At 40.5% G+C, this 26,188-nt stretch overlaps 1 protein-coding gene across 1 annotated transcript in view; it reads left to right on the forward strand.

Annotated features, from left to right (window-relative positions):
• The window catches only part of NPEPPS (aminopeptidase puromycin sensitive), a 39,580-nt gene extending 14,622 nt beyond the window's left edge, over positions 1-24,958 (forward strand). Inside the window, exons 3-24 of the mRNA XM_076356990.1 lie at positions 3,215-3,292; positions 4,349-4,470; positions 5,401-5,508; positions 6,455-6,655; positions 7,048-7,144; positions 7,250-7,283; positions 8,734-8,848; positions 11,458-11,622; positions 12,704-12,808; positions 13,118-13,178; positions 13,991-14,100; positions 14,738-14,801; positions 15,417-15,556; positions 17,111-17,245; positions 18,698-18,917; positions 19,539-19,681; positions 20,492-20,548; positions 21,039-21,146; positions 21,411-21,566; positions 21,674-21,721; positions 23,572-23,718; positions 24,803-24,958. Coding sequence (XP_076213105.1) covers positions 3,215-3,292; positions 4,349-4,470; positions 5,401-5,508; positions 6,455-6,655; positions 7,048-7,144; positions 7,250-7,283; positions 8,734-8,848; positions 11,458-11,622; positions 12,704-12,808; positions 13,118-13,178; positions 13,991-14,100; positions 14,738-14,801; positions 15,417-15,556; positions 17,111-17,245; positions 18,698-18,917; positions 19,539-19,681; positions 20,492-20,548; positions 21,039-21,146; positions 21,411-21,566; positions 21,674-21,721; positions 23,572-23,718; positions 24,803-24,826 — 2,438 coding nt within the window. The 3' untranslated portion in view covers positions 24,827-24,958. The remainder of the gene's footprint in view (positions 1-3,214; positions 3,293-4,348; positions 4,471-5,400; positions 5,509-6,454; positions 6,656-7,047; positions 7,145-7,249; positions 7,284-8,733; positions 8,849-11,457; positions 11,623-12,703; positions 12,809-13,117; positions 13,179-13,990; positions 14,101-14,737; positions 14,802-15,416; positions 15,557-17,110; positions 17,246-18,697; positions 18,918-19,538; positions 19,682-20,491; positions 20,549-21,038; positions 21,147-21,410; positions 21,567-21,673; positions 21,722-23,571; positions 23,719-24,802) is intronic.
• The last annotated feature ends 1,230 nt before the right edge of the window (positions 24,959-26,188 follow it).

Consider the following 26,188-nt stretch of genomic DNA (forward strand, 5'->3'; position numbering starts at 1 on the left):
GTCACGGCAAGTGGGGCAGTCCTGGGGTATCGCAAGACTCTCGGCCTCCTTTGGTGGAGATTGTGATCAGTATGTGCTGGGAGTGCACAGCATCGCTCATGAGATGGCTGCTCCCAGCCCATTTAAACTATAACTTGTTTAAACATTGTTTCTAACCTTAGGGTAATTGCCATCTAAAATTAAGTTGAGAAGCTCTTTGAAACAAGGTTGCTTTCCGCAATGTGTTAGTAGGTTTCCCAGGCTGTTGCAGGGGGAAAAAAACCCTGAAGGTCTTCACCTTCTTCTAGCACTGGTAATGTTTACCTGTGTCTTTCCTGTGGCTTTCCTAGTACAGGTTAAAAAGGTTATAAAGTAGTAGAGCTACAAATTCGCTTAGGAGGACTTCACATTTGGGAGAGGAGGAGGGGGAAATTTAATATCCATTGTCAACTTTTGGCAGAAGATCTGCATAACATGCATTCTTCTGTATTTCTTGGTTTCAGTAGGTTAGAACTGTGATCCTGAAGTCATGGTGTTGTTTGTCTTTGGTATCAGATTGTTTCCATTAGAAGTTGTAAAAAGATACAAATGTTTTTGGTTTGCTGTGGTCATTTTAAAATACATGGGGGGGGGGGAGTGTTTCTGCATTCTTTTACTGATCTTTATCAGGCATTTCTCAGGTTTTCATTTAGCCTCTGACCACAGGCTGACAGCTCAGCATCTGCAGGTTGTCCAGCAGCGGGTTTCCTCCCAGGCAGGCTAACATAAATATCTGACAGGTATTCAGCCCGTCCTTCCCTCTGACCGAGGTCACTGACATGCTATTGCAGAACAACAGGTTTGTTGTCTGTTGGACTCTAAAGATAGCCGGGGTCAAAATTCATTGGGTCTAAACGATGTAGTCAGCAATCAGCTCCGCTCTCTGTTGCTTGGAAGTCCGCTTTCAGACTTTGTGTGTTGTACGTTAGCGTTGTTCCCCTGAATATCTTCTCTCCAACTCTCTTATAACGTCTCCTTTTCTGCCACAGTGTTCCACAGAGTTATAAGAAGAAAAGCTAAACCTTCACTTTTCGTTGCTCATTGCCCAACGCTTGCTGGCATTGTGATGTCCTTGGCATGTATTCTGTTTAAATGGTCTATCTCAACCCTCTTACAGTTGATTTTAAAAATCTTGGAACTCCTCAGTACAGACTAGTAGGGTAAAGTTCTACTTGATCCTGTAAAGATTTTTTTTTTTCTTGAATTTGTTTCTGTACTGTATTTTTTTTACAGCTAGAATTTTTTTATTTTAAGCGTTTATGTATTATGTACCCTAGCATGGTGGTTAATTCTGATTAAACGCTGAGCAGAGCACTGTGAAACCAGTAGTTAAGACTAATGCATTCATGCAGTCTCTGCATTTATGTTCTCTGTGAGCAGAGGTTGGTATTAACTCTGACTTAAGGCTGAAATCATACTATTCCAGAATAAATAGCACTTTAATTTTATAAAAATAAAAACATGTTTCCAGTTACTTTCGTCACATATGGAACAACTTAGCTGAACATCTTGCGAGTGTGGTTAGGCTGCCTCTGAAACCGAATACCTGGATTCTTGTAGTGATAACTTGAGTGTGGAATACAGGTCATTCTGTAAATTAAATTGTTGTTTCCAACTAGCTTTGTCATTCAGAATTCCATTTAATGAAGAAGTTGATATAGTGGTACATTTTTCTTTTAGGATGTTTACCTCTATGTATCACAGCACTTCCCAGTATTCTTTTTTGTCCTTTTTCTCTGTGCCCATTCAAACTAGTATCTACTTCAGTAGATAACTGAAGCTATTTACTGAATCTTTCTTCCTAGGTCGATTTTGAAAGTACCTGAAAAGGTTATTAGACCCTTGCTCGCATTTCGATATCCTACATGTGTTTTCACTTCGATTTGAGTGGTGTAAGTGGGATGGGACAGGCAGCTTGCACTAGGAATGCTGTTACTTTAAACTGGCCTGTGCATTTCCCTTATCTTTCAAAACTATACTGAACTGCCAAATGTTTATTGTATTTATAAATCTAGAATTATACATCAGTATGTCTGCATAGAAAGATGTATTGTTGTGTCCAGGCTTACCAAGTTTGGTAGTTCAAGGTGCTGATGTGTGGTAGGAAGCATTGCTTGTTTGTTTTGGTGCAGATTTGCATTTCTTAAAGATAGCTGGTTATTGCGGTGGTTGAGTATAGAGTGACATAGGTAGCAGAACTTGCAAAGTGAGGTCCGACGTAGCTATTTTAGATTTTTTTGCTTGACGGAGCATAGATGTACATCACCTTGGATGCAGCGCGTGGGACTTGATGAATTAGGAAGGAAGAAGCAACACCCGGTGTTCTGTCTGGGCTCTGCGAACTCTAAGTTGCAGGGCAGTTAAATTCCTGTGTACCGATTCCCTCCTCCCATCTATCCAGCTCAGCCTCATAGTTCGGATGTTTGCATCTACAGATAGAGCCAATGCTGTGTAAATGCCATACTGCTTAATATTCTGGTTGATTTTGGATGCCCTTGCTGAATGGTATATAAACTCCAAGGTAGGTGGTTCTGAAGACAATTTTTAAATAAAATCAACATTGTGTTTTTCTTTGTGGTTAAAACCAAACAAAAACACCTTGCTGTGGATATCAGTGTGCTTTTCAAAGCGAGATCCACAAATTAGTTAAATTAATCATAAGCATCCTGTTTGGAATAATTAGTAAGAATCCTGCTGCACTTGATATTAAGGGGAAGTTTTGTGCAATATTTGCCATTTGTCAAGATTGTAGTAGTTGTTACCAGCATTCTTGGTGTTGTACAGGATACCGTTCTTACTGCAAGTTTACAATTTAGCAGTCCAGCTTTCATTACCCGGCACAGCAGACGACTTCCCTGCCATGTATGAGCGCAGCATTCTGATGGATGGGATGTATGGCAGAGGTGGAAGGAGCACGGAGGTGGTGCTTTGAGTCTGTGGCTGTACAGTGTGATGTAAATGTGGTAGATTTATTTGTCTGAAGTAAGATAATAAACACGGAACTCTGACAGTGGGTGGTGTTTCATTGTTTGCTTGCATTTATATCATTCTGGATTATTCAAAATCTTCATTGATTTGTTCAGTAACTACAGCATGCTGTTGGATTCAGCTGATTCAGTTAATTCTAAATGTTCATGAGTTACAAAAACATCTCTGGGACTTATTTCGAACAAAGTAGTCTGTTTTTCTGTTTCAGAGGTACATGCCACAGGGTTCAACTATCAAAATGAGGATGAAAAGGTTACTCTCTCCTTTCCCAGTACCCTTCAGAAAGGTAAGAGCTGTTTTCATGCTTTCTGCTTGCTTCAACCATGTGTTTGAGACATTTGCACTTGAAAAAGCTGGAGTAGGACGGCTCTGTCTTCCCTGAAGTTTCTGACTGCGAATGTAGTGCTCCCTAGGGAGTCTGTCCACTATAAGTCACTTTGTGAGCCTCTGGAATTGAAAATGTTGTTTCATTAATGGTGACGTTTGCTTCCAACACCTGAGGTGACTCTAATTATTTACCTGTTATTGGGAGTTAGGCTCAGAAGCTATTTATGTTAGCTACTGATGATCTGTTTGCCTTTTACCAAGAATGAGCTAATCTGAATTACTGCAGTATTTTCCTAGGCATGAATGTACTAATTCTTTTGAAACTGCTACAGTTTTTTTGCTCTGAGCGAGTTTGTCGATTGCAACTCAGCTCCTCAGTTTGAATAAAGCAGTTTTATTTCATCTTGACAAATACAAATATAAAGATTCTAGGATGATAAAACTTCAGTGTTTCTTTCTGTGGGATATTGGCATGCTGCCTCTCTGCTCAAGATCAGGTTTCCCCTTTTGCACTAAGACATCGAGGGCAGAATAAATCCTGACACTAATTGACTTAAAAGCTTGAACGCAGCCAGTGCTCCATCTTGGCTTTTGTAGTAGATTTCATAGGATGCTATTATTACTTAGTAGCCATCCTATACTTTTGCAAACTTTACTCAGAGGTAAGGATTGTAGGATCAGACTTCTCAAATGGCTTAAGGTAGGTCTCTCCTGGTTATTGCATTATGTTTAGAAGATGAGAACGAATACTGCAGCGGCCTTTGCCGATCAAGTGCTAAAATGCGGTGGTGAGTCTGGCTTTGCCTGCATTGCTCTGCTGGAGCTTATTTTGTGTAAGGAGAGTGAAGGGTTTGAAGGAGGCTGGCAAAAAAGTGATGGGTGGAGATGAGCTGAAGGGACATCTTATTTCAGAAGGGCAGTGGGCCAGCTGAGTATCCTGGCCTGAAGGTCCAGACCAAATAAATGTTCTGTTTGGCACATGCAAATAACAATACCCCATCTGTTTCTGTTACAGGGACAGGGATGCTCAAGATAGACTTTGTAGGGGAGCTGAATGATAAAATGAAAGGTTTTTACCGAAGTAAATATACCACCCCTACTGGAGACACACGCTATGCTGCTGTCACTCAGTTTGAGGTATGGGCTATATTTCTGTTTTCAGGGAATGTCATTCTTAATATGGGATTTATGCTTAGAAGAAGCAAAGACCCGATTTCCTAGCTTTAGCTATACCCTCTGGGTAAATTTAAAAAAATCCGTATTTATTTGCTGCTTGCTTTTAGTGTGGATGGGTAATACTAAAAGCAGCCTTTACATTGAGACTTCAAGGTCAGTAAATTCTGGATCTGGCAAATTCCCCAGCCAAGGATCATGCTGATGTGTGATGCATCATATATGTACAATTGCTGCAATGTTTAACAGCAGATGTTTATTTAGATGTGGTCAAATACCTCTGTATTACTTTCCTTTATGAAGTATATTATTTTTTTTAATAGGGCACTCTGCCTTTATCTCAGTATCTTAATGGCATCCAAAATGTGAGCCAGATACTGTCTCAAGTATTATGTAAACCCTGGACATAATGACAGAATTTTTTACCATATTGTAATTTCATAGTTATCTGCCTGGTTACATAAAAACATAGTGTACTTCCTTGTACAAATAGAACATTTCTTGGGTGCAGTCTACTGACAAAATATAAATAGGTGGTCTTGTGTGTACGGTCTGTGAACGCCTGGGTGCCCTCTCTGCTTTCACATGACTGAGCTTTGCTCCTGTCACGACTCTGCTAAATTTTGCTCAGACTGTAGAATTCCATCAGAGCACGGAGTGCTTTTCAGCTGCTTTTTTTTTTTTTTTTTTTTAAAACCAGGAGTGAAATTAGTTACCACAGTAAGAATAAAATGCTCTAATGCAGAGGTCAAGAGTGTCAGTGAGGAGACTCTATACCAATGACGAACCATCATTCACCCTACTTCTTGTCTGTAAAATGTGCTGAATTTTTGTGTGTGTTTTATTGCCACAATATCTTGTGATTTATTTGTTTAATGCTCTTATTTCCTTCAGGCTACTGATGCTCGCAGAGCTTTCCCTTGCTGGGATGAGCCTGCTATTAAGGCAACATTTGATATTTCTTTGGTGGTTCCTAAAGACAGAGTAGCTTTGTCAAATATGGTAAGTTCTTGATGGGCAAGTAAACAGTGTTTTAAATAAAACTGTAATAATGCCAGCTGATTATTTGATAGTTAATAGTGTGTCTTGGTAACAGACAGAATTAGGAATATAGGCTGTCTTGCTAGCTATTACTAAGCAGCTCTAAATTGAGAGAACTTTTTAAAAGATTATATTGTGATGTCAGATGCTAGCACAAAACCTAAACAGGTTGTACAAACCACAGTGGTGTTTGTTTAAAAAAAAAAAAAAAAAAAAGTCTTAGCATATGTCATGCCACGTGCTGCTTGATTAAGAGTGACTGGGGAAAAAAAAAGTGCCTTTGTGTGTTTATATAGCTGTTATAGCTACATAAGCAGACATAGCACTTGAGATAAATAAGCGTGTTTTCTGCCCTAGAGAATTTTTGACCAGAACTGGGGTACAATGTGCAAGTAGAAGTATCTCTGTCACAATTACAAGTGGGTATTTTCAGGTTGTTACTCTAAATATGGTGCAAATATTTCTAGAAGATGTTGCTGGAGAAGAGCAAGTCAGTTTAAAAATAGACTTTTTTATTCCAGTAGCTAACTTTCATAGTTACCTGTAAAGTCTAGCCTTGCCCACTGACCACATAGTTATGGTTTCTGTTTCTGAATTTAAAGTGAAAGCCTGGTGCCTTATTGGGATGTGGGTAGTAGTCTCTTTGAAGGGCAGCAGCTGATAGCTGATGTGTTCAGCTGCCTTTGCAGTAATGGAATATAACATACGTATTATAAAAGTGCACCTCCGTATGTGATGGGGCATTTTTAGTTAGGAGGGGAACTACATTGTGGTCTGTATTTTAAAATCGTAAAAGAAGTCCTTTCATTTAAACGCGTGACTCATAACGATGGAATAGTTAGTCAGATGTATTGTGTAATACAGTTTCACTTCCATGAAATTAACTGATTCCCTTTCATGTTGAAAGAATGTCATTGACCGGAAGCCGTACCCAGATGATGAAAATCTGGTGGAAGTGAAGTTTGCTCGCACCCCTATAATGTCGACGTATCTTGTAGCGTTTGTGGTGGGAGAATATGACTTCGTAGAGGCCAGGTCCCTTGACGGTGTCTTAGTGCGTGTTTACACTCCTGTTGGCAAAGCGGAACAAGGAAAGTTTGCATTAGAGGTAAATGCACTCAGGGTGACTTCGTTATTGCTGTGGCGATCTCCGACAGGCTGGACATAGCGCTCTCCTCTGTTCGGTCACCTAAATCCATGCAAAGCTCATGAGGGTGTTTTTTGCTTTAATGGCTCGGAGAGGCTGGGCTTGATATTAAACAGAATTTCAGTTTGGTGATGTAGACTTTGGTCCAAAGATGATGCGAAGTACTGAAGGGTAGGCTACAGCCTGGGAGAAAAAGGGGATGGGAGTCTTCCAAACCATTGTGCTCTAGAAGCTGGAAATGGGGCTTCTGGAAGAAATCTTGTGTGCGCTGCTTTCTTAGGCTAGTTTCAGTCATAAATTTTCAAGTTTTACTAATTGTTCCAAGCTAACATTTCTCCTCTTGTTTCTTACAGGTTGCTGCTAAAACTCTGCCTTTTTATAAGGACTACTTCAATGTTCCTTACCCTCTTCCTAAAATTGATCTCATAGCTATTGCAGACTTTGCTGCTGGTAAAGTAACTCACTTTATTGATGAACTGTATTTTATTTGAATTTTAAACATTTAGGAAGAGGTGTGTATCAATATCAATAAACCTTTGTATTTATTTTATAAAGGTGCCATGGAGAACTGGGGCCTTGTTACTTATAGGTATGCTGTTAAAATACTGTCTTTCCCCCTCTTTGTTCACTAATACTTGGAAGTAATTGGATTAGTTTTAGGGAGCTGTAATTATTGGGTATCGTCCCAAATAAGACTGAGTAAATACCTTCAACTCTTGCTTCGGTTTGGATAAGTTTAACTTCTGCAGCAGCGTGCATTGTTGTACAAATCTTAGGAAGGCAAGAATGAGCTATTACAACTACTGTCCAAGGGTGTGAGATTTTTAAGCGTCTGGCAGCACTGCCTGTTCTACAAGAGAACTTTCTTGGCCGCTTTTTTCCCCGTAAAAGTTACGTACTTACTGACACAGCTGGAAGAGTTTCTGATTTTATGTTGTAGGCAAGTTGGTAAATTTAGCAACCACAGTGTAACCATGTGGATATGAGTAAATCAAAAATATTAACTTGCCTTCCTTTTCAGTTTTTTTTTTTTGTTCATCTGATCAAGCTTTTGTAATTTGCTTGATATTATTACATTATCTGTGCTCATTGTTAGAATGATTTTCCTTCATTTTGTACAACACTGGTCTTGTAAGCTTCGGACTTTAAATCCTGAAATAGTTTGAATTTCTTCTGCTAAACTTTTAATTTGGCCTTAAAAAATTGAAATGGAAATTTGAGCCCAGGTTTAAAATCTACTTGTCTGCTTATCGCAATTCTGATGAAATCTGATATTTTACTCCCTGTGGAAAAAAAATATTTGTCCTGGATGAGTAGAATTTTTGGAAGCCTTTCTTAATTGTGCTGTTAATTTTTTTTCCCCCCCTTTTGCTCAGTTTGGCACGCTTGCTTTATCCCTTTGGGGACAGAAGGCTGGCATAATCTGCAGGCACCACCTATGTTTTGAGATGCACGTTTTCCCCCTTTGAGTTGCAGCAGTCCAGAAGTCCTTTCTGACTGACCCACTAAGTCCTGATCATGACAGGGGTGTTCATAGCGGAAGGTTCTGTGCCTGACCCGGGGAGCACTTGCGTGTGTATGCGTGTGTGCGCGTGTGCCCTGTGTGGAGAATCTTGTGCATCTGCAGTGGCGAGTGTAACACGGCTGGTTGTGCACTTGGAAGAGTTGGAATTCCTTTGGGGATGAGGGAGGCAGAGAAGTCTTGCTATGCATACATCATGCAGTGCAAAGGGAGTTACAGTTAAGGTTCCTAGATTATGTAGGTGAGCTATTTTATAAATAAAGGATAAACTTTCTTGTTCCTGCCTGGGTTTTTGCACTTGTCTTCTTGCATGCCATAAGGAATTATTGCTCCAAAGCATTCCAACAGCTGTGGAACTTACCAAAATAATTTAATGTCTAAACTGAAATAGCTTTTGGTTTTTTTCAGTTGTACTGATCGCTTTTTAGCTTGCTTAGGTAATTTAACCTACTTTTGATTGTGTTTTTTCCCTAGGCATGTACCACTCTGTTCAGTTATCTTTCTCTCTTAAATACAGGGAGACTGCATTGCTCATTGACCCCAAAAATTCCTGTTCTTCATCTCGCCAGTGGGTTGCTCTGGTTGTAGGACATGAACTTGCTCATCAATGGTTTGGAAACCTTGTGACCATGGTATCTAACAGTTACAAGTTCTTCCAGTTTTCTTTGACATGTACTTCGTATCATGTGTGTGTTCAAGTGCCCCTTAATAGCAGACGTGCTATCTTTAAATTAAAAAAATTAAATATTTAAATAGTGCTTTGTTACAACTTCCTTCTTTACTAGTGTGTTCTTTAGAAGTATTCCTAGATCTTTTCTGTGTGAAGCAACGTTCAGTTGTTTGAATATAGTCATAGTTGGAGTTGAGCAGGTGTTCCATGGAGATGATTTTGGCTAGTCAGATGACTTAGAAGCAGTAATCCACTGTGTTCCTTTCAGGTAGGCATGATTCACTCATCAGGCTTTCATACCAAGCAGGTATATCGGTACCAGCTCAGCATTGCAAATGGTTCTAGTCCAGTAGCTGAAAAGATGCTCGGTAGTAACTCTTCATATGAATTACTTTGGATATACGGGGAGCCAGCTGTCTGAATGGTTTCATGTTTAAGTCATTTTGATGGGAATAAAAGTATATCTGAGGCAGCAAGACTGAAATCTGTAAATAAATTCTATTTAGTGCTAAAAACTGAAACCTGTATCTGTCAGAGCTTCTGCTGTTAACAAATGGCTTCAGCTTACTCTTAATTAGATCTGACATTCCTTTTCCCAAAACCCTGCAAACAGATGTTTGAATCCAAATATTTGACAGGTTGGGAAGTTTCTTGTAAGAAACCAGTGTGTTTGGTAAAAAAGCATGGTTTCTGGAGCCCCAAATCTGCATCGTTCTGGCTTTCAGGCCGCTTAAATGAAGCGTGAGTGGATGGAGGGAAAAACCCAGTGTAAATATTAATTGTAACGCTAAGCAAAGTTTGTCAAAATTTTCTACAGTGCCGTGCCTCTTAAAATCTAGTCAGCTGTGTCCATTCCTGTTTGTGGTAGCACAGGTAGCTTCCATGTGAGAGCAACACAATATTTAAATGGAAAAGTAATATTAAAGTAATATATTTTTAGCTTTTAGTACAGTTGAGCAGCTGGAAGCAGGGCAAGCCAGCATCATGTGGCTAGACAACACTGTAGGATGCCAGCAAGTGCCTTGGGAACCATTAGTGACCCATGAACCGTTCGTGGTCCTTCTGACCATTGAGAACTGTGGCAGTAAGCTTGAGAAAGTATCATTTACAAGAATCTCTAAAATTTATATTGAATTAGCTTTTTGTTTTCCTTTGGAAATTCCAGGTCTTCCAAAAATTTTCTTGAGGCATTTTTTCTTTCATTATTTTATGTTCTGTGATGAAACTGTGAAATAGGAAAAGACATTCCAATGTTACTTCTCAATTTCCAGAAAGTCAGCTTTTTCCCTTCTATAATCTGAGGTGCGTACAGCACAGCAGAAAGCCTCGGTAGCATCACTGGTTTAGTTTGCCAGTACCAGATCTTATTGGACAGCACAATATGCCAGTTCTTCTGTAGCAAAGTAAATGAAATCAGACTACTTTCAGGGGAAGAAACAGGTTCGTGAGCAGTTAGGTTGCCAGTGGGATAAGAGAGAAAAACAGGGAGGTGAAAAGATTTAGCAGTCCAACCTAATTGCCCAAGAACCTATTTTGCAGTTGCATTAATCATTTGGCACCAATCTGTGTGTATTAGAACCTTGTCTTGGAAACAGTTGTGATCAGAAGTGTAAAAGAAAATTGGATAGTCTCCACTCTAAAAATAAAACGGGGCTTATCTGTGTAGAGTTTCAGTAACAGCTTTCCTTATTGAAATTCCACCCTCCCTGGGGTAAATGTTTCGTTCATAGTAGAAGCAGTAGTTCTTCGTGGAACAGCTTACTGGACTGATTCTACATCCTGTTCAGTTTCTTTTACTTAAGGGCCCATATCATCACAGCCATGCTCATCTGAGTTAACCACCCCATTTACATTTAAAGAATGGTTGGTAAGTGCGGTTATGGAAAAGGGTGTTTTCTTCCTCAGTATCTGTAACTTGTTTCCTTATCTCGCCTACTTCAGTTAAATATTAGAAATGAAGGGAAGAATTTTAAAACATCAGTGCAACGGTCTTATCTTAAAAAAAACAAAGCCCACCTTTGGCTGGTGAGAAACAACTTTTAACTGTTTACTAGATTTCAGGTTTCCGGAGTCTAGAACACTTTTTTCAGATTCTCCTTTATGTCAGCATACTCTTTAGCAAAAAACCAAACACAAATCCAAACAAAATCAGTCTTCTGCAGCTGTTGCTATTCCATTTGGAAGACTGCCGTGTTGCCCACAATTCTTCTGCTTTACTGAACCGTGGCTTTGCATGTCACTGACTCTTCTCCTTAGTCTAGCTAACGTTCTTAGCTGTTCCCTCAGTGGCTCTGCGCTGACCTCTAGTCTAGTCTCCGGGAATTTCACTTGTAGCTGATGCAGTTCTCCTCCATGCAGAGTTTCTAAAACTTAAGACAGAGGGGAAGACAGTTATTGGGTGCTGATTACTCTTCTTGGGCTGATGACTTTATAGAGAGGAATTTGTGCTTACCTGTTTCTCTGATTGGTACTAAACTAGGCCATTAACAGCTTATCTTTGCTGGAAACTTCTTGTTGATTAAATGAAGCTCCTGGAATTTTGTTCTTTATTTTGCCTTCTCATCTTTCCAGGAATGGTGGACCCACCTCTGGCTGAATGAAGGATTTGCCTCCTGGATTGAATACCTATGTGTAGATCATTGTTTCCCAGAGTACGATATCTGGACTCAGTTTGTTTCTGCTGATTACACGCGAGCTCAAGAGCTTGATGCCTTAGAGAACAGTCATCCTATTGAAGTAAGTTTTGTCTTTGCTATGGATTGTCTCCCTTTTTTTCTTGTCAGCTGGGTGTAAGCTTTTTTCCTGTTACGAAAAAAGGCAACTTTGCAAAGGTGCAAAGGAAAATCTAGGGTTGCATTTACACTTTGTGGATTTTCCTCTACTTGAATTAGTACTTTAGAAGTGAGGTTTGAGGGTCTGAAGGTGGCTTCTTCTGGAATTTTTCTGCTCTACCGACTTGAAATGGCAAAGTTGTGATCAGAACTCATCATTGTTTGTGTTTTGTTTTGGTTTCTGATCAAAGTGGGTAGTTTTCTGGCCCTTGAGCACAGTGAAGTAGCTACTGACTTACTCCAGTGCTCAACAACATAAACCAAAGTGCAGCGTAGCCCAGAGCTCAAGCTACCAAACTTTGCTGGGCTTGTACTGGTTTCTGTCTGAGGCCGCCTTAGGTGTTTCTGTGTTGTACTCCCAGAACTGTGAGTGTGATGCAGACAGCCTTGAAGGATCTAGCTGGGCTTGCTGCTTTGGAAACAGGGCAGTAGGTCAGTGATGAAGAGAAGGCAGCAGCAGTGAGCTCAATTACTGCCAAACTGGGAGCTGTGCTAAAAGAAGACTCCCTTGTAATTCCTAGAGATCACCATGGACAAGTTTTCAGATAGCTAGGAAATGTTTGATGTAATAGATGTTGGGAGATGACCTTGCTTTGTACAACAGGTCATCTTCGAGTGACTTACTGAGTGCATTTCCTGAGTATGTGTTGTTCTCTGTCCCAGAATTAAACAAATTTCACTGTTTTTTTTTCCTTTTGGGTAGGTGTTGAACCGAAGGATTGAAGCAAGATCCTCTAGTCTATTTGATTAAATACCAAAACCTAAGTTAAAGTGTGTTTAACCTATAAACCAATCCTAACCTAGTCATATGTGAATAAGTTTAATTGACTGGGTGCAGAGATTCCACTAAGACAATTTAGTGATGGATATACATGCGCTTTCTTCAGTGAGGAAAGTCAGCTCCTTAAACACTAGAAACAAGCAAAATCAAAATCTTTCATGGCAGTTAAAATTGTTCTCACTGTTAATTGTCCTGTTTACCACAGGTTAGTGTTGGCCATCCATCTGAAGTAGATGAAATATTCGATGCTATTTCTTACAGCAAGGGAGCATCTGTAATCCGAATGCTACATGACTACATTGGTGATGAGGTAAAAAGATTGTTGTTAAAAAGCCAGACGTAAATTGTCAAATCTTTTTACAGTTAAAAATACCATTAAAAAAAAAAAATTTAAATCTGTGTATTCTATATTTTGAAAGCTTTTCTCCAATTTGTATTTGGGATCTATTTGAACTAACCTAGGAGAAATAAGATAGTGGGAAAATATGGAAGGAGTTACAGATGTAGATACTTGATCCTAAGGTTCCTTGGCCGATTCTTGAATATAAATGCAGTGCGGAGGGAGGATAGAAAGGACCTCCGTTCTGGTGCCATTACATGTTCAATTTTATGTTTCCAGGACTTTCGGAAAGGAATGAATTTATATTTAACGAAGTTCCAGCAGAAGAATGCTGCTACAGGTAACTGGTGGTTATTATATGCTTAAGAAAAGTGATTTCTGGAGACAAAATTTTTAGTGCTAAAGTGATGGATTCTTAAACAGCTGTTTTTTCCACCTGAGAACTGAAATGCGAGGAAATAATTGGCTTGTTTCCAGTTTCATACTATGTATCCTCTGCACAGCCGGAATTCGGGATCCTCTAGGGGTTCTCTATCTCAGGAGTATGCGGTTGAGGTAATCTGAAAGGGCTGCATTTACCGTTGATAACCACATCTGCGTAGTAATCTAATTTAGAAAGAGTACGTTGATTTGCCATGTAAGCCTTTTGCAAGCTTCCTTTTGCAGTATTGATTGCATGTGTGATTACACAGTTCAAAGTCTTGTCTAATATCTCACAGCGCTTTCTTTACTTAAACCTTTTTTGTGTATCAGGCATAAATGTGGAAGTGGAACAGCATCATCTATCAGCCAAAACCAGTCCATGTTCGGTCAGCTCTTTTGGCATGATATATGAAAAACTTAAGGAAAAGATTCTTCTATTTACCATTTTGAATATTTAATACTCATTTTTATTATACTTTATCGCAATGTGTATTGATTGCATTTTTTTAGTAGTAAAGAAGCTTTCTTCTCCCCTCTCTCCCCCGAGTGGTTTAAAGTATTTCCTTTTTCTTGCCTATCATCTGTTACAATTCGACAAAAACACAACCCAAAACATGAAGGGCAAACCGGAGTAATGGTACAGCCTCCCACCCCCCAGTGCCCCTATAGTGTCCTTAATAGTGTCTGACATGTCAAGGCTCTGTCCTTAGTCAGACTTTTCTTCTGCAGAGGACCTCTGGGAAAGCCTGGAAAAAGCTAGTGGCAAACCTATTGCTGCTGTGATGAATACATGGACCAAACAAATGGGATTTCCGCTCATTTATGTGGAAGCTGAACAGGTAAATATAACTGTGTTTTTCAGCACTTCAGATCAAAAGTTCTGCCTTTAGCTGTGTTTTAGGATCAAATTTAGTGGTATCCAATTATTTTAAAAATTCTCTTTGATCAGGAGGCTGTACAGTGGGTTGCTTTGTTTAGTGACAGTTCTGTTTCTGAAGGGAGGGGAAGTGCGGCTCACTTGAGGAACCTAGTGCAAAGCGATGTGGAGTTGTTCCACAAGCGCTCTAGATCATGTGCTTGGAGTTTGCTGACATAGTCCGTTTGCTCTTTGTGTGTGAAATGTGCGTTGGGGGGAGGGAATATCTGACTTAGCTCCCCTTGCCACACGTTTTGCTTCTCCCTCTGGTTCAATTATGCTTATTCTACAAGATTGCAGGGTGAGTGAGGATTACTGGCTGGCAGCTGAAGTCGGACAACAAATTCAAATGAGAAATAGGGCATGTGTGTTTTAACAGTAACAGTGATTAATGCACTGGTACGATTCTTGAGGTAGCTCCTTTTTCTGGAGGAGAATACAAGTTACTCCGTTTAACAGAGGGCACAAGAATGTATTGTGATATACAGAAGCTGAGCTGAGCTGTTCTGATAATTCCTTTCTCTCTCTTTTTCTTTTTCTTCTTTTTTTTTTTTCCTCAGCAAGAAGATGACAAAGTGTTGAAGTTAGTCCAGAAGAAATTCTGTGCCAGTGGACCTTATACTGGTAAGATGAGTGCTAAGAGCAGGAATGGAGTGTTTGTTGCTTTTCATGCAATGGCAGCAATTTTGAGAGATGAAACAGCTGCACTGCAGAGCAGGCAGGTGCTCTGCTTGGATTCAGGTGTTTAAGTATTTGTTAAAACTTCAGAAAATCTAAGGTTGAATGCTCTCACACCTGTGGTTTCCGTGTCCTCCTTGCATGGAGAATGGCATTCATCTGCAGTCTTTGGTTCAATTTTCATCCTGAGGTGCTTCTCTTCTGATGTCCAGTTTAAGGCCAGTGCTGCCATCTGAGGAGCTCTGTAAACTGCTGGTCTTATAGTAGTGCTGAAATAAAAACGCCTCATATGGAAGCCAGCTCTATCTTAAGACACAGATTCCACCTCTCCTCCATGCTTATGGAAATTAAAATGTTTGGCTTGAAAGGTGATTTAGAGATTCTTGGTTTTTAACTCTAGAACTGCCGTTTTCCTTCAGATTTGTGCCTTTTTAGATTTAAATTTAAGTAGCCTTGCTTAAACTGCTGCTGTAACTTGTTTGAACATCAGGCAGAGTTTCTCAGTGTTGTGTGCATACTTTTTTTTCCTTAGGCCTTCCCTTTTATTGTTTCTTCTTTTAGGGGAGGATTTCCCCATGTGGATGGTCCCCATAAGTATTTGTACAAGTGATGACCCCACCTGTGCCAAAATGCAAATATTGATGGACAAACCAGAGCTCACCTTGGTTTTGAAAGACATCAAACCAGACCAGTGGGTGAAGGTGAGTTGTCACAAAGGAGAACATATTACTGGGAATACGTTTGATTGTCACTGTAATGTTCCCTTGCATTTCATTTTCCTCTTCTCTTTTTTTTTTTTCCTCCTTGCAATCTTGTATTTCTTATGCAGGGCCCTCTCTGTGCTGCTATTGAATATTGGCTCCTCTCTGTAATGCTTGCTTAGTGTAGTCCTTTGCCTTCCAAGAGTAGTCTAAACAATGTAAACTTGAACCTTTTAGGAGTCTGAGCCCGGAAAAACAGTGTGCAATTAGAGGCAGCTTTTGAGTTGAAATGTGGTGGCTTTTTTGGTATCCCATGGCAACCGCAGTTTAGTTAAAGTCCATCCTGAGCAAAAAAAAAAAATAGTCCTGTTTATCTTTCATTAGTGTGAAGGTTTTCTAGTGGCTATTGCCAGACAAGTACAAATCTGCAAGTGAAAAAATTCACTGTTGCGGTCTCCTGCAGACACCAGTCAAACTGAATTTAAAAATTGAAAGACAGCAACTGGCTGGGACTATTGCTGTATGAACTACTGAGGTTGAAGAGTAATTGTTTCTAAGCTGGAGCTGTACTCTGAGAGGTGACTCCGTGAAATAACATTAAGGGTTAGTCTCTTTTTTTAATATTAATTAAATCTTCCTCTTTAACTCACGTGAGCATTCCAGCTGTCAGGCCTGCGTATTCTCTTGAATCACCATATCTATCTGGGTCCTCCCTGGTAATAGAGAGGGGCATGAAATGAATGAACAGCTCTGAAAGTGCCCTGTCTAAATGAGGGTAAAGTTTGATGTTTCTGCCTGAGAAGGCAACAATCCAGCTCAGTCCAAGGTGAATTTGTGGGACTGCTGGCTGCAAAAGTTGTCAGTCTTTGAGGTTTTTAGTTAGTGCCATAGTCCTGAGGACTGGCAATTGGACTGACCAAAATCATAGCAGTAGCAAAGGGGGTGACTTCCTGATGAGCTCAGCAATGTTTTTGGTTTATGCCGGGTACTGTTGTTCAACCAACCACAATATCTGACCACCTCCGCTAAAATGCTAGTAGGTAGCAGCGTGTAGCCAGTGTAGTTCATCAAGCTTGCTGACCATGACTTGCTTTTACGCTGGGCAGAGGTGGTTGCTCTCATTTCTTAAGGAAATGCTTCTCTCTATCAAAAGTGAATGGAGCAGGTTGTGGGAGAGAGGTTACAAAAGTTAAGATTCTAGCACCTGCAGTCTGCTGCATTCTATCTTCTCAGTGCATGACTACCCTTACATGAGTTAGGAGTTGCCCCTAGAAGAGAAGTTTCTCTTTTCTCCTTGCTCCTAGTTTTAGCTCTAGCCTCTGTTTCTTTATGTCAGCTCTCTCTCGTCTTCTATACCTCTTAGTGAGCATTTCTTCTTTGAAACCTTAAGTCTTTCTCCCTTACTTATGATTTGTTTTTTCTTTTTATTTAAATGATAGTGACTGACTTCTCTGAGGTGTGATGCTTTGAGAAATTTCTAGTGGTTCAAAAACAAAAAAGCATTTCCTTATTTGTTCCTTACTTGTAATTTTTTACTCTTTTGGTACATTTCAGTTAAACCTTGGAACAGTAGGGTTTTACCGTACTCAGTATAGCCCTGACATGCTGGAGAGTTTAATACCAGCGATCAAAGACCTCTCCCTACCCCCTGTGGACAGGCTTGGCCTGCAGAATGATCTTTTCTCTCTGGTAAGTAACCCTTTGCTATTCTGTCTAATAATGAGAGCTACAGTAACTGCAGAAATCGGTGTCTGAAGAGTCAGTCTCCATTTCTGGAGGCAAAGTGCCTTTGGGATTACTGCATACATCTAGCTATTAATTAGCTTGACAAGTTCTAACTTGTATTATAAGACTTAGACCCTATGGAAGCAGTCTTGTCTATTACTCCTGTTGCCCCGTTCTCTGTAGGGGTGTATTATACTATAGGGTTTTTTTTTTATAAAATTAAGTGTTTTGAGACCTTGCTTTCTTTTAACTCGTCAAAATAAGGATATTTTAATGATCCCCTCAGTGACTTTATCAAATACTATCAGCACCATGTGCTTTATTGAGTTGGGCTTGTTAAAAATGTCCTCCACTGGAGGACGTGACTGTTGGGGATTCTTGCTGTTTAAAAGCAAGGGATTGCCCCCAAAGCAGGTGTTGCTAGCTCTGAACAATTAGTTGCTGTACTCTGTATTTCACATTGCACCTTCTTACTCTTGCTAGTCAGCAAGTATATGGAAACTTTTAAAAATGTGGGTTTGATACCCTGCCTTTCCAGCTTCAAAGCTTGTAACTCTTGTCATGGCTTAGTTGAAGGGGTTTGACACTGTAGCCTGAGTCATTTCCCAAATACTGCAAGACTAGTGGGACAAAAAAATTGAGCAAATAATACACGTAGGAACATTGTGTTAGACTCCTATTTTGGTTCCAGTTTTAATTATGTTTTTATCATAGGTGAATATAGCTTAGATAATAAAAATTGATCTTCACCTCTTTTCTGGTAACATAAATTACTGGTCTGGTTCCAGATGAACAAAAATCTGAGCAATCTGGTTGGAGATACCTACTGTAGGTATTACCAATTGCACTAAGCATGGAAGTGTTTTCATGATGCCATAAAGCAGTTAATATAAAATTTTCCTGGCAGAGGTGGAAAGGCAGTACTTCTTGTACTAATTCACGGGAAGCAGGAAGCAAAAATGACTTCTGCAGTTTTACACTCTCAATTTAATGAAGAGCAAAAATTAAATCTCTAAATCTTTACAGTTTTTAGTTAAAATAAGATTTTGGTGGGTGTAGTATCTGGCTGGGAATAACTCTGGGGGTTTGCTTTTTCTTGCCAGCATTGCTGCAATTTTGTTAAGTCACTTAATCTCCTTGTCTGTCTCTTGTTTGCAAAATGTGCTTATAATTATACAGCTGTCTCCTTGTAAAGTGCTTACCTGTGTATAAAAAGCATTGTGTGCCGTGAGCAGACAGCTAAGGTGCTTTGACTAGCGTTAACTCACCTTGGCAGAACCCCACAACAGAGAAAATAGAGTTTATGTGCAGGCTGTGCAAACTGAACAGGGACAACTGTAAAAATAATGTGATGAGCTATTAAACGTCTTAATTCTGTTTGGAAGTAAGATTAATCTGTGTCTTTTCCTCTCCCAGGCCCGAGCTGGAATCATTAGCACTGTAGAGGTTCTAAAAGTCATGGAAGCTTTTGTGAATGAGCCCAATTATACTGTGTGGAGCGACCTCAGCTGTAACCTGGGGATCCTCTCAACTCTCTTGTCCCACACAGACTTCTATGAGGAAATCCAGGTGTTCGTGAAAGATGTCTTTTCACCAATAGGGGAGAGACTGGGATGGGACCCCAAACCTGGAGAGGGTAGGAAACTTATGCTGTGAAATCCAGTAGTGGTTTTGGAAAACTTGTGTAAATAAGCCATCAAGATTTTGGGAAAGGGGAGAGAAGGGAGGAAGAGGAGTCTGAAGTAGGCATTCAAGGGTATTTTTATACTTCTAACAGCCAAACAAAAAACCCCATAACAACCCTCTGTTAAGAGGCGCAAGTTAAAATGGTAAAACTTCTCCGTACCTGGTCACTGACTGATAAAAATTCTCTGCTCTAGCTTTGCAAATTTTGGAGTGCATGAAACTTATTAGACTACAAGGATGGAAAGCCACGTACGTGCATGTTTACTTGTCCTAGTCAGTCCTGTTGTAGACGCAAATGGTTAATATTACTGACTTAGCTCAGGTTACAGGCCTAGCCTGTTGTACTTGGGCCGAATCATCTTTTCCTGACCCTTTTGCCATAAAAAAATCAATGTGTTCTCCAGTTGGCACCAAGGATAGTGAGAAAAGGCCTAGTTTCTTTAGATATCCTCAAGCATGTGGAAGGATTGTTATACAGCTCTGCCCAGATCACTCTAGGTGGAAGAACACTTAATTGCTGAATTGTGTCTCCAAATAACTTTTTTTTCCCCTCCTCCTACTCACTCATTAGGTCATCTAGATGCCCTTCTGAGAGGTCTGGTCTTGGGCAAACTAGGAAAAGCTGGGCACAAGGTAACATTAGAAGAAGCCCGACGCCGATTTAAGGACCACGTGGAAGGAAAACATATGCTGTCAGCTGATCTGAGGAGTCCTGTAGGTTCTTGTAAATTTTGGTTCCCAAAAGACTGTCCCCTCTCACTTAGCACTGTGTGCACTGAACTCTTGTATTTCCAAGAATAGGGAAGCTAGAGGAAACCAGTGTCAAGGTATGAGACCAACTGGTTTTGGCAGAGGTGGTGGGAGCTTGGATAAATCCAGTTATGAAGAAAATGATACTGGGGAGCATGGTACAAACATCCCTGTGTTTCTTGAATCAAGTAAGCCTCATCTGTCATGGTCAATACTTAGTCATAACTAATAAGCTCAGCTGTACCCACATTGACTGCCACAGAACAACTCTGGTCTTTAGACTGTGTTGCTTTTTGGGTTTTGAAGACTACTCAAGTGCAGTGCTGAACCTGAGCTGACTTCTACTCGTTTACATCCATCCGTAACCAGCCTACATCCTCCAGGTTTAAAAGCACTGTGGTAAATTGCAGGGACCGTGGAAGAGCTCTGCAGGTGTCAGCTTGTCCCTGCAGAGCACAAAGTCTAACTATGGTGGATATGGATTGAGTGTACGTGAAGTACTTACTAGCTAGGAGTTGCATGGTACAAAGATTTCTTGTTCTGGTGTTTTGCTGTGGTTGAAATTACCAAAATTATGCTGAAATGGAGGAGGAGGTGAAGGAGTTGATGCATCTTTAAAATCCAGTCTTAAAACATAGAAGGGATCAGTGCTGGTATCTTCCAGATCCGTTCACTTGTCTGAAGTCTAACCCAAATATGTTGATTTGTTATTGATTGTTGCATTTCTAAAAGTGTGGTTTTTGAAGGACCTTCCTTGTTTATGCTCTATCTTAGGTATATGTAACTGTTTTGAAGCATGGAGATAGTACTACTTTAGACACTATGCTGAAGGTGAGTGCACAGTCGGTTGTTAACACTGCCAGCTTATGCAATGAAAAGCTAAATATTCCACCCTACAAGTTCCTCTAAGATGTAGTTTATCTGCGCACAGGCTCAATCCGATGTTTTACAGATGATGTGAACGCTAGGGCTTCATTGTGGTGTTCCTTGGTCCATGTGTAGTGTGAAATTGCCACCTAGTGGATTGTTGCCTCTCTCATTTTAGGGTCATTTTTCATTGCTTGGAGGCACGGTCCTACTTGACCTTATATAAACAGTGGTGAGGATCAGTTTATTAGTAATGGTACTTTCTGCTGATGTACATGTAATGAGGTCCGTAATGTGGATAGCTGCAGGATGACTCATGAACAAGTTCAATTTGTCACATGTTAGGCCTGAAGACTGATCTAGCAGCTCTAGCGTATACAGCGAGTTCGGTAGTGCTAGGTAAGAAGTCAGCATTTAATACCATGCGCTAATATTATTCACTTTGGCTTCGAAGCTTCACAAGCAAGCAGACATGCAGGAGGAGAAGAACCGAATTGAACGAGTTCTTGGAGCCATCTCTCAACCAGAACTGATTCAAAAAGTTCTCACCTTTGCACTTTCAGTAAGTTATTGGAAAAGCTGCCGCTTCCTTACCTCGTGAGAATGACAAGTGCATTCAGAGCACTTGGTGATAGAGCACTGCGCGCATATAACGCGCTAGAATAGGAGGAATAGTCTTAACGATTAAATCTTTTGAGTTGTATCTTAAAGTTTGGGGGAGGGGGGGGAAGGCTATCGTTGACAGATTCAGCGTAGAAATGCATAAAGCCAACATACTGCATTTGTTGAAACAGTCTTGAATACTTGTCTACATTTTCATCTTCAGGAAGAGGTACGTCCCCAGGACACGGTATCTGTTATTGGTGGAGTAGCTGGAGGCAGCAAGCAGGGGAGGAAAGCTGCTTGGAAATTTGTAAGGGACAATTGGGAGGAACTTTATAATCGATACCAAGGTGGATTCTTAATATCCAGACTAATAAAGGTATGTGCAGCTGGGAGGAAAAGTCCCGTTCACACACATGACCAAAACTAAACTGTTGTATTTGAGATGCTAAATGCTTACCCTCGGTTAATATTTCTTTCCTTCAGCTAACAGTGGACGGATTTGCAAATGATAAAATGGCCGCAGAAGTTAAGGTAAGCAGTTTTAATTAAAGAAGTGATTAACATCATCTGTGACAAACATTGCGTGCTCTAGACTGTAAGCACCTGATGGAAGAGCCAGGAGTTTCTGTGCCGTTTTTGTTTTTGAACTGTAGCTCTGCCTCTAACTATTTTGACTGTTGCCTAGTCCCCGAATTGCACTGCTTTAGGTTGAGTTATTTTATTGAAATGTCTTAAATTAGCATTTTCACAAAGTAATGTCCAACTTCTAGTCATTTCTATTTCATTAGTTTCACTCATTTAAACTTTTATGAAATCCAGCACAGTTTGCGGCAGTGGTTTTGAGACTCCCCAGAAGATAACCTTTAAAGATAATTGTAGCAAAACTCATAGTTGTTACAACTTCCATAGTAAGCTGAGGCTTACACCACCACTTTGTTCCTCCCCAGACTGATATGGCACATTTGGGGCTGACTGCGTTAGCACGCAGGGACTCCCGGGGGAATTAACATGGCAGAAATTGGCTAAATTCCATACTATAGGTCCCAGTTTTATGTGGTCAATTTGTGCTGTGTACTAAGAGCCAGGCCTTGACACAAGGCAGATTAATGTGTTTGCAGAGTCTGTCTTGAAGTTGGTGGCTCAAGGTGACGTGATTTCATTACTGGACTCAAGCATCCCCTCTGACTTGGGACTGTAGGCGCTGGTCCCGGTAGCATTTTAAAAATGCGTGCAGGTTTTATTACTTACTCTTTTTACAAGGACTCCTTCTCGGAAGAAGAAACTTAAAAACATGGCCCTTAATTACCACTTTAATGCTCAGGAGGAATTCTTATTTCAAAGATATGCTGAGCCATGAGCTCTATCTGTCTTTTTTTTTTTTTTTTATCATCTAGTGATCTCCTCTTAGGAAAGATTTAGTAGCATAAGTGATTTTACAGAGAAATCTTGCACTATAGTTCATATTTTTCTTAAAGAATGCTTTCCAAAACATTTACCAGAACAATCATCCATAACTAAATCATAACTACTTTCCAAGAGAACTTCCTGAGACAGTATACCTAGCTTTTAGCTGGAGAACTTAATGTGCCTGAGTCTCGATGTCACCTTGTAGCATACATTAGTGTGAGGTGATCTGCCAAATACTGGGAAAAGCCCGCTTGTGGGAAGATGGGGGATGACTCCCGGCTATGCCAGCTTATTCTACCTTTTAACCAATTGTAAAGTGCAAGTCACAGCAGCCTCTGCTGCAGTTTCTTCAGCTTCAGCTATTTGCAGGGGATCAATATTGTTGATTCTGGAGGAAGAAATGTAAGAATATTCAGCAAAACTCTTGAGTGCTGCTGGTGCTTGGAGGTCATTGTGCAGCTTGGAAAGAGGCCTAGGTAGAGTGCTAAGAAATCTGATACCTAGACAAATGCTTTTGCAAAATGGCCTTAGGCTTCCGTTAGTGTCTTCTTCCATGTATCCAGAAGTACACACTTGATTTGCTGCTCATTTGTTGCCTCCCAGTGAGAGACTGAATTCATCTCTTCAGCTGCCACTTGCTGTCCCTGGCAGCAAGGACAAGGCAGGGCAGGAGGCAGCGTTTGGGGGCTAGTTTGTAGAAATGCTATCGCGGCTTTCCTTTAGCAGAGAAATGGAGGCATTTTGCTGTTCCCACTCTGTACTTGGCATTACACGTCTTGCAAACTCGGCAAGCACCCTGCAAATTTTTCAGAGTCTGTGATGTTGGTGGGAGCAGATAGCGTGAACTGTAGTCAGACAAGGAACGTAATTCACAAAAGCATTTCTATATAACCTAGGGAATTTGGCAACTTAAAAATATAATTTTGTCTATGCCTGTTTATACCCTTATGGATGGTTGTCTGCTTTTTGAACAGGCCTTCTTTGAGAGTCACCCAGCTCCATCGGCAGAACGCACTGTCCAGCAGTGCTGTGAAAATATTCTGCTGAATGCAGCTTGGCTGAAGCGGGACGCCGAGAACATCCACCAATATTTTCTGCAGCGCAAGGCCCCACCAGCCATGGTGTGAATCTGTGCATGCCACTGCTGCAGTCCTGCTGCCGCCTCATGGGGAGAGGGAGGAGCTACCCAACAGCCGATTCATATGCCAAGAATTTGGAGTCTTTTTCTCAAACCAATGGGGATTGGACAATGAATGTAGTTAACTGGTTCCTGCTCACACTCCAGATTTAAATTCTATTAAAATTATCAGCAATTCAGCAAAAAAAAAAAAAGAGAGAAAAATCTGTAAATATGATAGTAATAAAATAGAGCATAACAAAACTGTGAAACTTCCTCAAGCCTTGTCAGTGGTTAAAATATTTAACACCCCCCTCCTGACACTCTTATTGACAGATGTTCTGTTTTTTACACCCTCCCCAAAAAAAGGAAACCAGTGGTTTCTAGGTCAGTGGAATTTTGTGGAGCGTCTGGGGCAAGAATGGGTTAATGCCTCTGAGCGTTGTGTGGAACAGGTCACTCGGAAAGGCAGGTAGCTGGTATAACATAGAGTCTGTGCATCGTTCTAAGTGCAAGGTTTTGGGGAGATGTTCCTGCAACCCCCCCCAATCCAAGGATAGTAGGTTCCCTCCCTTTTGTGTTACCTCTCAGCAAAAAGAAAAATGTTCTGTTGCTCTTCGGTTTTTCTCCTTGGTTCCACTTGCTGATGTCCTTCTTAGAGATAATGGAATTGTAAGGAAACATCTTTCATAGCCACATTAAATAAGAGAAAGATTCATGCAATTTATTTTTTTTTCTTACTAAATTGCACCCTCAAAATGCATGCAAATGAGGAGATAACTACTGTGTGACTGGTTCTCCTGGCTGCTGTTAGGGCAGGTCTCTTCTACTCAAGACACCGTTACTTGTCTAAAAGATCCAGCTTGTTCAATCTCCTCATGACCGTAGCAACACTAGCTTTTCGTTCCTTTCTGTGATGTTGATGGTAATTTGATTCAGAAGCCTTAAATTAGTGATGACTGGCGTGATGATGAAGTCTAAGCTGTGTGCCATCATTTACTTCACAAAGCAGCGTGGTCTACTAACCAGACACAACACCCTCTAATACAAAGGTTGGAGTTCCATATATTTTTTTTTTTCTTTAACAGGAATTCGTATTTGGTGTGGCTTAACTGTATTTCAGAAGGTCATCAGACTAACTGTCAGACTGCTTCCCTGAAACATTTTTGTGCTATTGTTTAAAAAAAAAAAAAAAAAAAAAATTAAAACAGTTGGCGTTAATAAAAATGTCAATGTGAAATTCATGTCCTGATCTTGTGTTCTGTTTGAAGCCTAAAAGCGTTGCTGCTTTCAAAGGACCTAAACCTCTGAGGGAACAGCGGAGGTCACGTCGATGGTGTCTTTAACGGCCCCAAGGAAACCCTTGTTCTCAGCCTTCTCCTCTTCTGCTATCAGTGCTAGGTCGTAGGGCAGCTAAATCAGCACGTACCGTACTGATCGTAAGTAGGTCTTGTGTAATATGAATAAAGATTGTAGTCAAGCACTAAAGAACTAACCAGGACAGAATTTGGGAGGTAAAGGAAAGGGAAAATAATTGAGAATAAGCAAATTTCTACCAAACAAACACCTGAAAATTTGAGGGACTCTGCAAGAGGGAATAGCATTGTGCCAATGCTGCTGATGCCAACCACGGTGAGCCAGGGCAGGGATACACACCAGAAATGGGCAAGTTGATAGTCAGTGGAGGTGCAGTGCTCTCGAACAGTGTCGCGCTGGTTGGTATCCCTAGGGCTAGTGTGGCTACATGGTCAGAAATGAGACTGAAACAGGAATTCTGTTTGCCCTGAGTCATATCTGTTAACTTGACTGATGTTTTTTCCTGCTGTCAGCACTGCAGAGCCAATGTAATTTCAGAAGAGTAAGCTGGTTTCTCTTCTGCTTCTTGCACATTGACAAAATAACATGCAAAGTTGTGATTCCAGCATGACTGGTGATGTATGAAATGAGAAGTACTGTAGCTGCAAGTTGAGGTGATCTTGTTTTGACTTTAAACAATGCAAATGACATGCAAGCAGTTGAAGGAGAGTGACAAAAATAACAAGCTTGTGGTCAGTGAGCAAACTGAATAGTCTCAGCAGACTGACTAGTCCTAGTCTCTTCTGCATGCAAAGAAAGTAGATTTTAATTCTTCATGAAAGTAAGTTTGGGATTTGTCCACTTAATCTGAAATCTTTTTTTTTTTTTTTTTTCATTGGAGACAAACTGATGCTCTGGAGAGGGTCAGGACAAGAACAGCAAGAGTTATTGTGGATGAGGAAAGAGATGAAATGGGGCTCACGTGATGATTAGCGAGGATATTGCCCATAAGAATTGAGTGTATTCACTAGGGCTGTTGAGGGTGCGGTGTCCCAGCACACGTCAGGGATGCCTAAGTGATACAGAAGCTAGCTTTTAACAAGGACTCCACTGTATCTATTCAAGTTAAACACGTTTGAAGGAACCTTGATATATTCTTTCTTCCCTCTTGGGCAGTT

Source organism: Aptenodytes patagonicus, chromosome 20, assembly GCF_965638725.1.
Source record: "Aptenodytes patagonicus chromosome 20, bAptPat1.pri.cur, whole genome shotgun sequence".
Taxonomy (NCBI): domain Eukaryota; kingdom Metazoa; phylum Chordata; class Aves; order Sphenisciformes; family Spheniscidae; genus Aptenodytes; species Aptenodytes patagonicus.